The sequence below is a fragment of the Oreochromis niloticus genome, linkage group LG17 (genome assembly GCF_001858045.2).
Source record: "Oreochromis niloticus isolate F11D_XX linkage group LG17, O_niloticus_UMD_NMBU, whole genome shotgun sequence".
NCBI lineage: Eukaryota > Metazoa > Chordata > Actinopteri > Cichliformes > Cichlidae > Oreochromis > Oreochromis niloticus.
The window spans coordinates 31,019,437-31,033,522 of NC_031981.2; the positions used below are offsets into that span (position 1 = coordinate 31,019,437).

Below are 14,086 nucleotides of genomic sequence, written 5' to 3' on the forward strand. Positions count from 1 at the left end.
TAGCCAATGCACTTACCATATGAATGGTTTTCATTTATTTTCTGCATTCTTGTCTACTCGCTCATGTTTGATCATCCTGTGAAAAGAGGGACTTACAGTGGTTGGCAATGGACCCGGTGCACACTCTATGTGGGCCTGTGGTGGCTCAAGTCTCCAAGGTGCCACATCCACTGTAGAGTTGCAGTTGGCAAATTCCTGCAGATACACAGAACACAGTGAGAAGCACATCATCGTGCCTGGGGTGATTTGTGTGTTAGTTTTGGTTTACCTCATTCTTGTCGTCTGGGATGCACATCTCCTTCAGGTCTGTGTGTTCAGCCTTGGAACAGACGGTCTTCTTCATGTCAAAAATCAGCTTAAATCTGAAGCCGGCAACCACCTACAGAAATACACATGATGCATAAAGTCAAAAAAGGAAAGAAAAAGAGATCTTTCCAGCTTGTCCTCCCCATTTTCCCTTCACTTCCATGCCACCTGCTGTACCTGTCTGGTGGCGCGGTCAATATTGTGCAGACTGAACAGGTGAGTAGAGTCAGACATGGAGTTGTACTTGGAGATGGAGACAGAAAGGGGAACCTTAAGGTCCTCTGAGTCTTCATTGATGGGCTCTGGGCAGCCCAAGCAAGTTGCTTTCTCGGGAACAATGTGCCCTTCTACAGTGGAGAAAAATCAGAGTCATGGAAAAGCATAAGCTCATATTCCAATAACTGCTCAAGGTTCCGGCAAACAGAGTTGGTTAAAGCTTTTCAAAAAGTGTCTAATGTTATTTATTTATGATGTTTTTAATCTAGTTAATTATTTAAAGAAAGCCCCGGATTCAGGCTCCCGCTGAATGTGTTTAGATCAACACGACATGATCTCCGTGTGCATGATGGAACACAAAACAGTCCCAAATAGTCTGTAATACAAACAGGCCAGTGAGAGAAAATATACTTTTTGTTTGTTTTTGGAATCTGGCGAACATGGTGCATTGGGAGGAAAGCAAAGCCTCTAGAAAGCAACCCAGCTGCCTAATGGTTAAGACACCAGTGGGTATCTCCTAAAACCCAGTCCTGAGATCCCTTCCCAGGTGCTTTATCCCCCATACACACCTTGACACATGTGACCTTATACTTCACATAATGGTGGGTCGGGGCAGTGCCTCACAAAGGATTTGTGACAGAAATGACCGCATGCCTTGATTCACACCTCGGTTCATATGACCTTCATTGACTCGCATCAACGCCAGGTGGGTCAGCAATAATCAGGACCACCTCCAAGGAGACACTCCCACCAGGGGTTAAATACCAGGGACTGTCCTTGGGTGATTAAACTGAAGAAGAACTGAATCAAAAAGAAGTCCACCAGCCTTCAATTCAAGTCCTTTCATTTATCATTAAAAAGTAAAAGTGCTGATGCCACCTATTTATTTAACCTAGCTTACTTTATTTCTTTACAGCCAAATCGCACATGAAACAATCAAATACTACTTTAATGTACAAATACAGTTTGCAAGCTGAGCCTTAAAAACCTGCAAAATATCCTGTGAGTGGGACAGAAAAACACAGGATCGATATACCAAACGCCTATATTTGACTGATTAAAGTCTAGACTGCGTCACTGCCTTTTATGGTGTTATAAGTTAATATTGTGCTTGGTATGTTACCCAATCAGCCCCCTTCTGTTTCCCCAGCAGCCCGCCAGTGCCCATTTCCCTCAGTGACTCACTGTTACGTGGCTGTTATATTTTTGGTTTCAATAATGATTTAAGTTCCTTATGTGGGAATTTTGTCTCTAAAAGAATGGATTCAATTTTAGACCATGTTCTGCAGCAAGACAAAAAAAAAACCCAAAGAAAAAACAAGCTTTGAAAGGACTGTTAAAAACTTTAATCTGATGCTGAGTTTGTCCACCCTCACTCACCAATCTGGCAGTCCACCTGCTTTGTCTCAGCCTCTGTCTCTGACATGAGGACCGTGGCGTTGCAAGAAATCGGCCCCTGGAGGGACACGACAGACCGTGCGACGGCTTTGTCTTTACTAAAGCATTTAACAAGAACTTTAATATTTTCATACCACGAGTTGTTAAATGGGGGGAGGAGCTGATTATTGTTACCTTGCTTCCAGACTGCAAATAGTCACATTCTGTCCAGGGTATGCTGCTGTCAGCTGTGCACTCGCTCTCCCAGGTAGTGAACTTCAGTGAGTACACTGAGTCTGAGCCATTCTCTGACTGGAGACACACACACACAAATATGAAATCAGTGTGCACCAGAAGTCAAAGTGTTACAGCATGTTTTCTTTGGATTTCTTGGTAATCGTCCCAGAGCAGTGAATCCTCTTGCTTTTTAGCTTTGTAAGGAAAAACAGCCACAAGCTCAGTTTCAGTTGAATCCAACAAGCTTGATTCCCACTTATGTAACTTATGTAACAAAAAAGCTCATAAAATCTCACAGTATTGTTCTTCATGGTAACACATGTGTCTGCACTCACTGTACCTTGCTGGCTTTCAGTATCTGAAAGAGGGCCAGCTTATGGCCGGTGTTCAGCCTCTCGTTGAATTTGTCCACAGCGCTGTGGACGGCCTTCTGCACAGACGGGTCATCACAAAAGATCAGGACACCAGACTGGACCTCCGCTGCCTCCTGGATGAAAAGAAGGAAGATGATGCACAGAATGATTTTTTTAGAATAAATCCAAAATGTTTTTGTAAATACCAATAGGCTCATATCTTTTAAAATTGACAACAATTCAGCATTTACCAAAAGTGTTGTGATTTGTCTGATTTATTTTTAGCTTCTTTTTTTTCTGCTTCTACGTTTTTCTGCAATTTACTCAGAAGTAAATAAGGCTGTAAAACTTCATGTGTTCAGCTTTCAAAAACTTTGAGGTGACTTACTTTCCTTATTTGTGTATATTCTCAAGTTATCCTTTAACTAATACTGTGCATGCAGGACTTTTCAGGTCAATACCCCGATATCAGAAAACAGCAGTGCGCTTAAAAAGGTGCTGCACCACATTTGAAAGGCTTCTAAATTGTGGCATTGCACTGCAGCTTGTGCTAAAGTAAAAGATGTGAATGTTTCTTCATCCTCAGATTATCTGCAAAATTAAATTGCGTCATTTCAAAGGGTCACAAGGACTGAAATAAAGTACAGTACAAACAAGGCAAAGTCAGTGACCCTGCAAGTTTGTACTGTAGTGGATTTGCACTCCAGGATTGGAATAAGGGAGTAAGGGTTGATCATTTTTTGCTTTTTGTGGTTTTAAGACATCCTACTTATGAACTGAGTGTCCAGATTACCAAACTAGTAAGGGAATCTACCAGAAACTATAAAAATATGAAGCACATATCCTCCAATTCCCAAAGGAAGTGTCGCTCTTGCTTTGACATGAGGCATCCAACAAACTTAGTAGTTCTGTTTTTAATACTCTTAGCTTATATTTATTAAAAGTACTTAAAGATTTTAATGTCGTGTGGTGTTTAAAAATATCCTGTTTTATTTGACAAAATGATCTGATCACCCCCGAGGATCCTTATTCGTATATTCTAGGTTTAAGAGCTGGAAATCTGGTGTTCCCTCCTTACCTGCCCAAAAACTGAGCACAGCAGGCCCAGCAGGCCCAGCACACACAGCCCCACTCCACTCCTCATCTTCATATCCTGCTGGATGTTTGACTCTGTTCTGCTATGAGACACAGAAGAGACAAATATCACACACCACCAAACACTGTAACCCTCAGGTAACCACAGCGAGGCTGAAATGACCTAAAATTGACCTCCGAACACTGATAGCTTTCACCGGATCAATCTAAAAATGCACCATTGGTAGATGAGAAATGCACTCCTGTGCACAATTTGCTCGCTTCAAATTATTTGCTATAAAAAATGTCTGCTTACAGTTTCTGAAGGTGTAGGCCTGCTGTCGATCCCGCTGAGCTCGTAGAGGAAAAATTCCACTCCTCTCCACACTGGGATGGACGGCTGAGTGAAGTTCTCCTGAAACTGTGGGTGGGAATCTTCAGAAAGACATTGACACACACTTGGACACATGCACAGGGGACAGGAGGGCACAAACACACACACACACACACACACACACACACACACAGAATAATGCTCAGAAAGCTCAGTCAGTAAAAGGAAAGTAAATGTTTGCTCATTTGTTTGCCCTCCTACCTATCGAGCAAATGTAACAGTCACTGTCTGAGAGATAAAGGCAGAAAGAAAACTGATGATATAACTCCTCACATTAGGCTTAGTGACTGTGACATTGCAACCATTAACACACATTAAGCCACATAAAGTAGAAGTGACTGGCACTGACTGAAGGGAGATGGAAATTTTAGTGTTTAGGGACCCCTTTGTGTGCTGTCATTCCTTTGTGAGTGTGTGTGTGTTTTTAACTGGTACTTTGCCCCTGTCGACCTTTATCCTGAGCCGCACCGATTTCCCCACTGCTCATCTGTGAAACAGGCTGAGATGTGTGCTCTCTGTATCCTACAGTCAGTGTTTCATTTCTCTTTGGGAGGTTTGCAGGGGCACAATAAGTTCACCAAGTGCATTAAGAATCAGCTTACCTGACGACAGATGACAGCATCCTCTCTCTGGCTGCTCATCTGCTCTGCATGAACCACTCACGTAAGGATACCAAGTAACATATTATAGTGTCACAGATTTTAAAGACTGCTAAAAACATGGAAATTAATTAATAGTGTAAAAGTGTACAGCAGATTTATAAGAGCGCAAACCTGCCGTCTTGTGGTTATGAGTCAAAATTACAGCTGCACGTGTCCTGGAGACAGATTATTAAGTACTTAGAAAATAGCCTGACCACATGGTATCTTAGCTTAGTAGCTACATGAAATCAGGGGGAAATACTACATAAACTGTACATTAAAGATGACACATGGTTGAGGCCCACTGTCTCTGTCTAAAATTAGAAATATCCTGTCTCAGAGTGATGCTGAAAAACTAGTTCATGCATTTATTACTTCCAGGCTGGACTACTGTAATTCTTTATTATCAGGATGTCCTAAAAACTCGCTGAAAAGCCTTCAGCTAATCCAAAATGCTGCAGCAAGAGTCCTGACAGGGACTAGAAAGAGAGAGCATATTTCTCCTGTTTTGGCTTCCCTTCATTGGCTTCCTGTTAAATCCAGAATTGAATTCAAAATCCTGCTCCTCACATACAAGGTCTTAAATAATCAGGCCCCATCTTATCTTAATGACCTTGTAGTACCATATCACCCTATTAGAGCACTTCGCTCTTGCAGTGCAGGCCTACTTGTTGTTCCTAGAGTATTTAAAAGTAGAATGGGAGGGAGAGCCTTCAGTTTTCAGGCCCCTCTTCTGTGGAACCAACTTCCAGTTTGGATTCGGGAGACAGACACTATCGCTACTTTCAAGATTAGGCTTAAAACTTTCCTTTTTGCTAAAGCATATAGTTAGGGCTGGACCAGGTGACCCTGAATCCTCCCTTAGTTATGCTGCAATAGACGTAGGCTGCCGGGGATACCCATGATGCATTGAGTTTTTCCTTTCCAGTCACCTTTCTCACTCACTATGTGCTAATAGACCTCTCTGCATCGAATCATATCTGTTATTAATCTCTGTCTCTCTTCCACAGCATGTCTTTATCCTGTTATCCTTCTTTCACCCCAACCGGTCGCAGCAGATGGCCCCGCCCCTCCCTGAGCCTGGTTCTGCCGGAGGTTTCTTCCTGTTAAAAGGGAGTTTTTCCTTCCCACTGTCGCCAAAGTGCTTGCTCATAGGGGGTCATATGATTGTTTGGTTTTTCTCTGTATTTATTATTGTGCTATCTACTGTACAATATAAAGCGCCTTGAGGCGACTTTTGTTGTGATTTGGCGCTATATAAATAAAATTGAATTGAATTGAATTGAATTGTCTGTGAACTTTTCAAGACACACACACACCCGCTAATTAGTGCTGAGTTATAACAGCTATTAGAACTGAAAATGATGCTTCTTGGATGGTCTGTGCCATCATGTGATGGGTTTAGTAGACTGGGCTAATGACCATAAGCAAAGCCTACCAAATAATTGGCTACACATCCCTGTGTTTGTGCATCTGTCAATGTGATTGTGAAATACACAATCACTTGATTGTGTATTTCACATTTTAGATACCAAGCAAAGCAAATCTGTGCAAGCCTTGAGAGCGTGAAAAAATCTGTTTTTGACTTGAGAACCAGTATAAAGGAAAGGTTTTGCCAACAAAACCTGCCAACACCTTTAGAAAATGCATTGCAGGTGTTTTCTTCAGTCAAATCTTGCAGTGAAAACCTATAAAAAATATACTGAGTATAACCAAGATGTCAATTTGACAGTTATCACTACCATTATCAGTTGTTTCAGTTTTCTGTAAATTCATGCTTCTTTATCTAAGAATTCCTTCCAATACACACTGTATGTGTCAGTATACATTTTCTAGAAATTTCAAACTGATTTCCAATTTAAGGTGCCAAACCCCTGCAACAGTCACTTCAAAGTACTGTATATTATACCATAAGTTAAAGATCCTACAGAGAAAATCCCAACAATCAGATGAACGTCCATGAGCATGCACCTGGCAACAGTGGGAAGGAAGAACTCCCCTTTGACAGGAAGAATCCTCCAGCAGAACCAGGTTCTGAAGAATAAGTCATCTGCTGTGACCAGTTGGGGTTGAAGGGGAGGTGATGGAGTCATGTTTCAAGGTGTTGTTGTTAACTAAAGGATGATCCTGCATTTGTGGAGCTACAGTGGCTCCAGTCTGGAGAGGAACTAAATGTGCCCTTTTTTTTAATGAAGCATGTATTTTGTTTGTGCTAGCAGGAAAAATAAAGGTGTAACTGATACAATTCAAAACTATTCTTGCATTGTGCAGTCTTCTTCAGTGGGTTATAAAGGCAAACTGCTGTTTCGACATTTGTGAGGAAGTGATAAGGAAGTAGGATTTTCCCTGGACAGACAAGAAAATCAAACATGCTGGCGTCTTTGTTCCACTGTCATCACAGGGCAGTGGAGGAAGGGGAAAGAAGCCAGATGTTCAGGATCTACCTGTAGGCTGCTGCTGGAATTGAAATGAAACATGCACGTCAAGGTCAGAAGCTTTATGTGTAGTTGTTGCACCTGCATATATCTGTGGCAGTGTGAACCTGTCTTTTCCCTCGGAGTTCAAACGTTACAGTGAGAATGACTGCACAGAGCATTTTTGTGCCATAACAGTACCTAACAGCAGCAAAACAGTAGTAAACACATCTAAAAGCAGAGGAATTCACCAGTTTGGGAAATACTTGCTCAGTTAATTTGTTTCACCAGTAAAAAAAAAAGAAACTTGTGTTTTTGAACTGTTGGTTTGAAAAAAATAGGGCTCTGGCAAATGTGTCTGTTTTCTGACCACATAATTTGTCCATTAACTTAAAGAATAACTGATCAGTATATTGACAGTGAAGGCCACAAATTATAATGAGTTAGAACATACACCTTTGGTGCAAATGCTTCATTGCGGCCTAAGGCAAATAAAACAGCCAAAGAGGGCAATCTTTGTTAATTTACAGCACTTTGTGTTTTCTAAGGAACCAAAAGTTTGTTTTTTGTGCCTGTTTTTAGTGCCCCCTGCTGATTATGAGACAGTATGACACATGGTGTCATTTGGGAATGACTTTTAAAGCAACAGAAGAAACCCGTGGTAACAAGATGTAAAATATCAATTTTTCCATTTTCTGATAAAGAAAAACATTTTAAAATAATTGCTGTCCTGTCTGCCTTTATACAGGTTATCTTTAAAGATGTACACAATAAATATTTAAAAATGCAAAAAAAACAACAACAAAAAAACACATTCAAGTAGCTGATAGCTGGGGAGGTTAGAATTAGGAAGAACATTGACCCCCATAAAAGTGTTCGGTTGTATTTTCTGGAGTCAGTCTGGTGAGGCAGTTCCAACAGAAAATCCTCTTACAGCGAGTGCACATCATCCGGTCACACCCTCCATCCTTCTGTAACATAAAGCACAACACACGTATGAGCAAATTCAATCAGAAACTCTCTCTGAACTGCTCCAAGCTCTCAAGTTTGTACGAATGTGCTCAGGTGAGTGCAAACCTCTATTCTGCTGAAGCATTCAGGACAGCTCTTGCTATTGTTGGCAATCCAGTTGTCGCTTAGGTTTTTTTCCATAATGGACACCAGTAAATTGCAGCCATATCTGTTTTCCAGCAGGCGTTTCCTCTCCCTGCTGCCACTGACATAGTCCTCCCAGAGAGCCTTCATCCCCTCTAAGAGACACATACAGGACAACAGCATACACACTTAGACTAAACACACATCTGCATCGACTCAAAGCAATCATCCAGTTACCTCCTGTACTCTCAAACCATCAGTCTCATTTGTGAAACAGTTTTACATTTACTGTGACTGGATGTTGTCATTTTTATTATTCTTTGTGGTCGCACAGCATATATCTGTGTACCTTGTGACTGTGGCAGGTCTATTATATATCTTTCAGCATATTTTTTCTTGGTCTCACACTTCCCCGTTCCATGGTAGGTTTTTCTGCAGGTGACGCAGAAGGCAAAGCCACACTCAGAGCAAAGCGCTGCCTTGCTGGACTTCTCCAAAATCACAGCAGAGCCACAGGATGTTCGAGGACAGTACGTCACATCTGCAAGACAAAAAGATGCCAAAAGAAATGATATTTATGAAAAAGAGCTAAATATGTTTTTTTCTGCCTGGTCTAACAGAGAAATGTAATAAATAGATTCCAATCAGTCTATGAAAGCCTTTATCACACGCTCAGTTTAACAGCAACAGAAAGAAAACAGACCAGACATGCTGTCCAGAGTGTTCTGCAGCAAGAGACGGTCATAGCGGTCAAACAGCTTCTCCCCTACCAGACTCTGCACCTACAAACACAACAGAGACGAAAAAGCAGACACACAAAATGAGGCCGAGGTCAGCTGATCAAAATTCAAACACAGAGGTTTCATTTGACAAGAAAGGCCAGTCATCAGTCCTCCTTGTCTCCTCTGTCCTTGATCCTTCTGCCTCTAGCTCTTTTTAACAGCTTTTAAAATGTGTTGCGATATTAGATGAAAGGACCAAACACTACAGTTGTTGAAACCATTCTGCAGGTTGAAGACTGCGTGTAGCTTCTACCTGTGCAGGTGTAGGAGCACCAGCGCAGTCTGCCTGAGGACAGGTGACACCCCGGACGTTCCCCTCTGTGATCTGAACCGTACAGAACTTGCAGAGACAGGCCCGGCAGAAGACGTGGCCACACGGTGACAGCTTCACGCACTCGAACCCGAGTCGGCCCATAAAACAAACCCCACAGTCAAAGACGGTGGTGGCAAACACTTTCTGTTTCTGGGCCGCATTATAGATCAAAATGTGGGACAGCAGAGTCTGTGATGGAGTTAAAAAGAGACCAGAGAGGGTTTGCTCTTCACTCTGAGGAGAATCTGTGGGGTGGACCGGCAGAGAAGCAGCTCCAAGTTCACTTGGATCTAACGTGCCTGAGGAGGTAGAGGGAAGCAGCGATGAGAGAGAAGCATCTCCTTCATTTGAGAAATCTCCCCAGCCACTTTGATGATTCTTGGATTTCTCTGCAGATGAAGAAAGATCATCCTGGGGATCAACCTTAAACTCTGAGGCTTGGAGGATTGTCACATCTGGAGTGTGTGCAGTTTGGTTTTGGAGTGCAGGCTCTGGAGAAAGAGCTCTTTGATAATCTGAGGTTAGATCACTCTGGCTCTGGTGAGAGTTCAAATCCTTCTGGTCATGCTTGCAGGAGTCTAAAGCCGAAGCTCCCTGAGAGTCTGTGCTGCTCCCGTCAGAAGGATTCTCCTGAACTTCCGAGGATGGTACAGAGAACTCTGGCTCTGAATTGTTCTTTGGTCCTGAGGGTTCAGCATCGTGTTGGTCCTGGTTATAATGCAGGGTGCTGCGTTCATCAGGAGGAAGATCCAGCTTACTGTGGATGTTCAGGAACCTCAGAGCGTCTTCTCTGAGAAACTGCACCCAGGAAAAGAGCACCACAGCGCCCCCAGTGGCCTCATAGAGATCACCGAGATGAGCACGCAGTGCAGCCAACTGTGGAGGGAGAGGGAAAATATATTGTTGTCGTCTTGTCCTGTCATGTCCTGTGAACCTCTCACACACTGGCAGGATGAACACGTGACCAACAATGATTTGACTGCTAATTACCTGTGTGCGAGTCAGCCAGCTGCAGGTGAGGCTGAAGGAAGGAGGGGAGGAGGAGGGGTAGTCCCCAGGAAGCCCAAAGTTCAAAAGCAGCGGTGGAAGGAAAGAAATATCATACTGACGCAGACTTTCACCTTAGAAAGAAAAATACGAGATCATCAGATGAAGAATAGTCTCCCACACTCCAAACTATTCTTTTTCTGTAATGTTTGTTTATTTGTTTTTAAATTATTTGGGTGTATTCAATAGAAAAATATGATATATTCTGTCACATGAACTCAAATAGCCAAAGCTATGAATGATGCCAGATGTCAGTATGCTGTTCAACGATATATCTAATCTAGATAGATTTAATTCATACATTCCATTTAATTCCGACAAAAACACGCTCCTTATATTGGCTAGCCTAATGAGTTTAACTCATTTTACATCATTGGCTACATAAAACCCATTTTATCTTACGTAGATGATTAGGGCTGTACCAGTAAAGGTAGTGCCTAATATTCCAAACCAACATTTTCCAGAAACATCCAGATCGGACCTTTTCAGTCCAACAGTCGCATGTTTGACAACCCCGGCTCCTCTGATTTACCCTCTCTGAGAGCCACGCTGAAGCCGGCAGGAAGCTCGACACATACTCGGATTTCTCCGGCAGACTTCGACTCATCCCGAACAAACTCGTCCGCATCAAAGATACTCTGGAGAGCGAGCAGCTCGTCTTCCTGCTCCTCCAAGTCCTCAGTCATCTCTCAACTTCCTCCTCGGTCTGGTTTTGTGAGAAGCCTTCCTTCTCTGAATATGTTTTCCTGCTTCTTGCTGAGGCTGAGGTGACTCTGGGTTACACCAGCTTTTTCCTGGTCCTTGTTTGTCCGTCCCTCTGACTCATCAGCGTATGATGTAAGAAACAAAGTACAGGCAGCAACCTCAGCCTACTGTACACCTGCTGCTAATGCAAACCAGTCAAACAAGCCAATCAGCATGGGTTTTTCTTTTAGTACTAATACTCCTTAATAGTCCATTGTGCACTTGTATTTGCAATCCAGGTCTCCAAGAACCCAACAATACAGTACACTATTTAAAACCTCTCTCCTTTAATTTACTGGAACACATTACAGAAGAATACTCCCTGGTGCTCTGTGAACGTTTCTCCTTTAAGTTACTCACAAAGCTTTACACAGACATGAAGAATTACAGTATATTATTGTAGGGTCTTTACCTTACAATATAAAGCGCTTTGGGGCAGCTGTTGCTGTGATTTGGCACTATATTCATCTGGAACGCTACATCCAGATGAACAGAATAGACTCATTTTTTCTAAGTATGGACAGAAAAAGCTTAATAATAAAGTCTCAATTTTTAATGAAGGCCACATAATGCAGTGAAAGCGCCGAAAAGGACAAGATAACATTTTTTCATAATTTACATTTCTCACACAGTCAGCTGAGGAATATCATTGGAATGTGAAAAAATAATAACAGACTGTTATGTTATCTGATACTATAATCTGACAGCTATAAATATGAGAAATATTATGGCACTAATGCTGCCAACACCATTCAACCACATACAGTGATCTAAGAGGAGTGTTCTGTTAAATTATGTAGTCAATATTAGACATAATGAAACAGAAATTTTAATCCATCAGTTCTGGCTGTAGTTTTCCCTCAGACTGACTTGGATTTGGCTCTCCAGCGTTTTCTCTGCCTTGCTCAAAAGCGTTAGTTCTGTTTGGGATTTGAACTGGACACTCAGTGGCCTGGGGACTGTTCTGGATTTCAAGATGGCAGACAAAGTCCTGGGACTTCTTTGGGTTTTTGACACATCACTTTTCTGGGCACTGTCAACAGATGCTGGAAAGAAAGAACATATTTACATGCTCTATTCATCCAAAACTAAATCAGCATTTCACAAATTCTCTATATCATCAATTGTTCTCTAAACATCATTTTATTATTCAAATAAGTGATTCACACAGAGACTGATATTTTTGGTAAATGTGTTTTTTTTTGTTTTTTGTTTGTTTGTTTGTTCTCTTGTTTGTTTTGTTTTGGGGGGTTTTCCTCTTCTTAAGTTTGACATTTTTAATATAGGCGTCTGTGAGGACTGACTCGCTTTTGGGACTAGCCTCAAGTGGTCATTAGAGGAACTGCAGTTTTTGGCTTTACCACCTGGTCCACTATGGTAATCTTCTTTTTAAAGGTGCTTAAATAATATTGAAATAAAGTGTTGTGTTATTTTGAATTTCACATTTTATGTTCCAAGCAAAGCAAATCTGTGCAAGTCTTGAGAGGAAATTGAAAAATCTGTGTTTTTGACCTGAGAACCAGTATGTGGGCTTATTTTTTTCTCCCATTTTTACATTGTTACAAATGGTGAAGAAGAATGAAAGGCAAATTCATTTTCAGGTTTTGCTTTGTTTTGTTTTAATAGACCACATCAGCTACACGAGGTTTTAATACATTACATTTGTCTGTTTTCACAGGATGGTTCATGTCTTGGAGTACATGGCCACGGTAAGTTTGTTCCTAATTTGCTAAGCTAGGATATGTTCAAGTGAAAAGATGAGAGCATATAAAACTACCACCTTCAAACCTATGTAGATTCAGGAAACATCCTAAAACCATGAAAACAAGTCACCTAAACCAAAGACAGCTGTTTGTTCTGGTATGAAATGCCAACACCTTTAGAAAATGCATTGCAGGTGTTTTCTTCAGTCAAATCTTGCAGTGAAAACTTATAAAAAATATACTGAGTATAGTCAAGAAGTCAGGTTGACGGTTATCACTACCATTATCAGCAGTTTTTATTTTCTGTAAATTCATGCTTCTTTATCTAAGAATTCTGTCTAAGAATTGTATGTGTCAGTATAAATTTACTGGAAATTTCAAAGTCATTTCCAACTTACTCAGTTTTATTGATATGGTGCCAAACCACTACAACACTCACCTCATGGTGTATTATATCATAAGTTAAAGATCCTACAGAGAAAATCCCAACAATCAGATGAACGCCCATGAGCATGCACCTGGCAACAGTGGGAAGGAAGAACTCCCCTTTGACAGGAAGAATCCTCCAGCAGAACCAGGTTCTGAAGAATAAGTCATCTGCTGTGACCAGTTGGGGTTGAAGGGGAGGTGATGGAGCCATGTTTCAAGGTGTTCTAACTAAAGGATGAGTCTGCATTTGTGGAGCTACAGTGGCTCCAGTCTGGAGAGGAAGTAAATGTGCCTTTTTAAAAAAATAAATAAATAAATAAAGCATGTATTTTGTTTGTGCTAGCAGGAAAAATAAAGGTGTAACTGATACAATTCAAAACTATTCTTGCACTGTGCAGTCTCCTTCAGTGGGTTGTAAAAGCAAACTGCTGTTTAGACATTTATGAGGAAGTGATGAGGAAGTAGGATTTTCCCTGGACAGACAAGAAAATCAAACATGCTGGCGTCTTTGTTCCACTGTCATCACAGGGCAGTGGAGGAAGGGGAAAGAAGCCAGATGTTCAGGATCTACCTGTAGGCTGCTGCTGGAATTGAAATGAAACATGCACGTCAAGGTCAGAAGCTTTACCTGTAGTTGTTGCACCTGCATATATCTGTGGCAGTGTGAACCTGTCTTTTCCCTCGGAGTTCAAACGTTACAGTGAGAATGACTGCACAGAGCATTTTTGTGCCATAACAGTACCTAACAGCAGCAAAACAGTAGTAAACACATCTAAAAGCAGAGGAATTCACCAGTTTGGGAAATACTTGCTCAGTTAATTTGGTTCATCAGTAGAAAAAGAAACTTGTGTTTTTGAACTGTTGGTTTAAAAAAAATAGGACTCTGGCAAATGTGTCTGTTTTCTGACCACATAATTTGTCCATTAACTGAAAGAATAATTGGTAATTGATTAGAACATAC

At 41.4% G+C, this 14,086-nt stretch overlaps 2 protein-coding genes and 1 long non-coding RNA gene across 5 annotated transcripts in view; 1 reads left to right on the forward strand and 2 right to left on the reverse strand.

Annotated features, from left to right (window-relative positions):
- Window positions 1-4,044, reverse strand: part of kng1 (kininogen 1) — a 5,279-nt gene extending 1,235 nt beyond the window's left edge. The window contains exons 1-8 of one of the 3 annotated variants that reach the window (XM_005464235.4): window positions 3,880-4,044; window positions 3,568-3,664; window positions 2,477-2,623; window positions 2,095-2,211; window positions 1,903-1,978; window positions 484-653; window positions 269-379; window positions 97-195 (exon numbers count right to left, since the gene is read on the reverse strand). In XM_005464235.4, coding sequence (XP_005464292.1) covers window positions 97-195; window positions 269-379; window positions 484-653; window positions 1,903-1,978; window positions 2,095-2,211; window positions 2,477-2,623; window positions 3,568-3,639 — 792 coding nt within the window. In that variant the 5' untranslated portion in view covers window positions 3,640-3,664; window positions 3,880-4,044. Of the gene's footprint in view, window positions 1-96; window positions 196-268; window positions 380-483; window positions 654-1,902; window positions 1,979-2,094; window positions 2,212-2,476; window positions 2,624-3,567; window positions 3,668-3,879 lie in introns of all 3 variants that reach the window. The other 2 variants (XM_005464234.4, XM_005464236.4) reach the window with 2 other exon arrangements.
- A 1,754-nt stretch (window positions 4,045-5,798) lies between these two features.
- Window positions 5,799-14,081, forward strand: LOC112842671 (uncharacterized). Its single transcript, XR_003214616.1, has 2 exons — window positions 5,799-7,085; window positions 12,261-14,081. It is a non-coding gene; the product is annotated as an uncharacterized LOC112842671 (long non-coding RNA).
- On the reverse strand, window positions 7,325-12,270 carry LOC109195185 (E3 ubiquitin-protein ligase RNF14). The gene is made up of 7 exons (XM_019346938.2): window positions 10,782-12,270; window positions 10,193-10,323; window positions 9,143-10,078; window positions 8,811-8,889; window positions 8,457-8,648; window positions 8,090-8,262; window positions 7,325-7,983 (listed from the first exon to the last, which is right to left on the reverse strand). The coding sequence occupies exons 1-7, from the start codon at window positions 10,933-10,935 to the stop codon at window positions 7,858-7,860; spliced, it is 1,791 nt and encodes a 596-aa protein (XP_019202483.1). The 5' UTR covers window positions 10,936-12,270; the 3' UTR covers window positions 7,325-7,857.
- Window positions 14,082-14,086: the final 5 nt, after the last annotated feature.

Coding starts and splice junctions, on each gene's coding strand:
- LOC109195185 (XM_019346938.2), bottom strand. CDS start 10,935: ATGACTGAGGACTTGGAGGAGCAGGAAGACGAGCTGCTCGCTCTCCAG. Junction 10,324..10,781: donor CAGCGTGGCTCTCAGAGAGG/GTAAATCAGAGG, acceptor TTTCTTTCTAAG/GTGAAAGTCTGCGTCAGTAT. Junction 7,984..8,089: donor AATGCTTCAGCAGAATAGAG/GTTTGCACTCAC, acceptor TTTATGTTACAG/AAGGATGGAGGGTGTGACCG.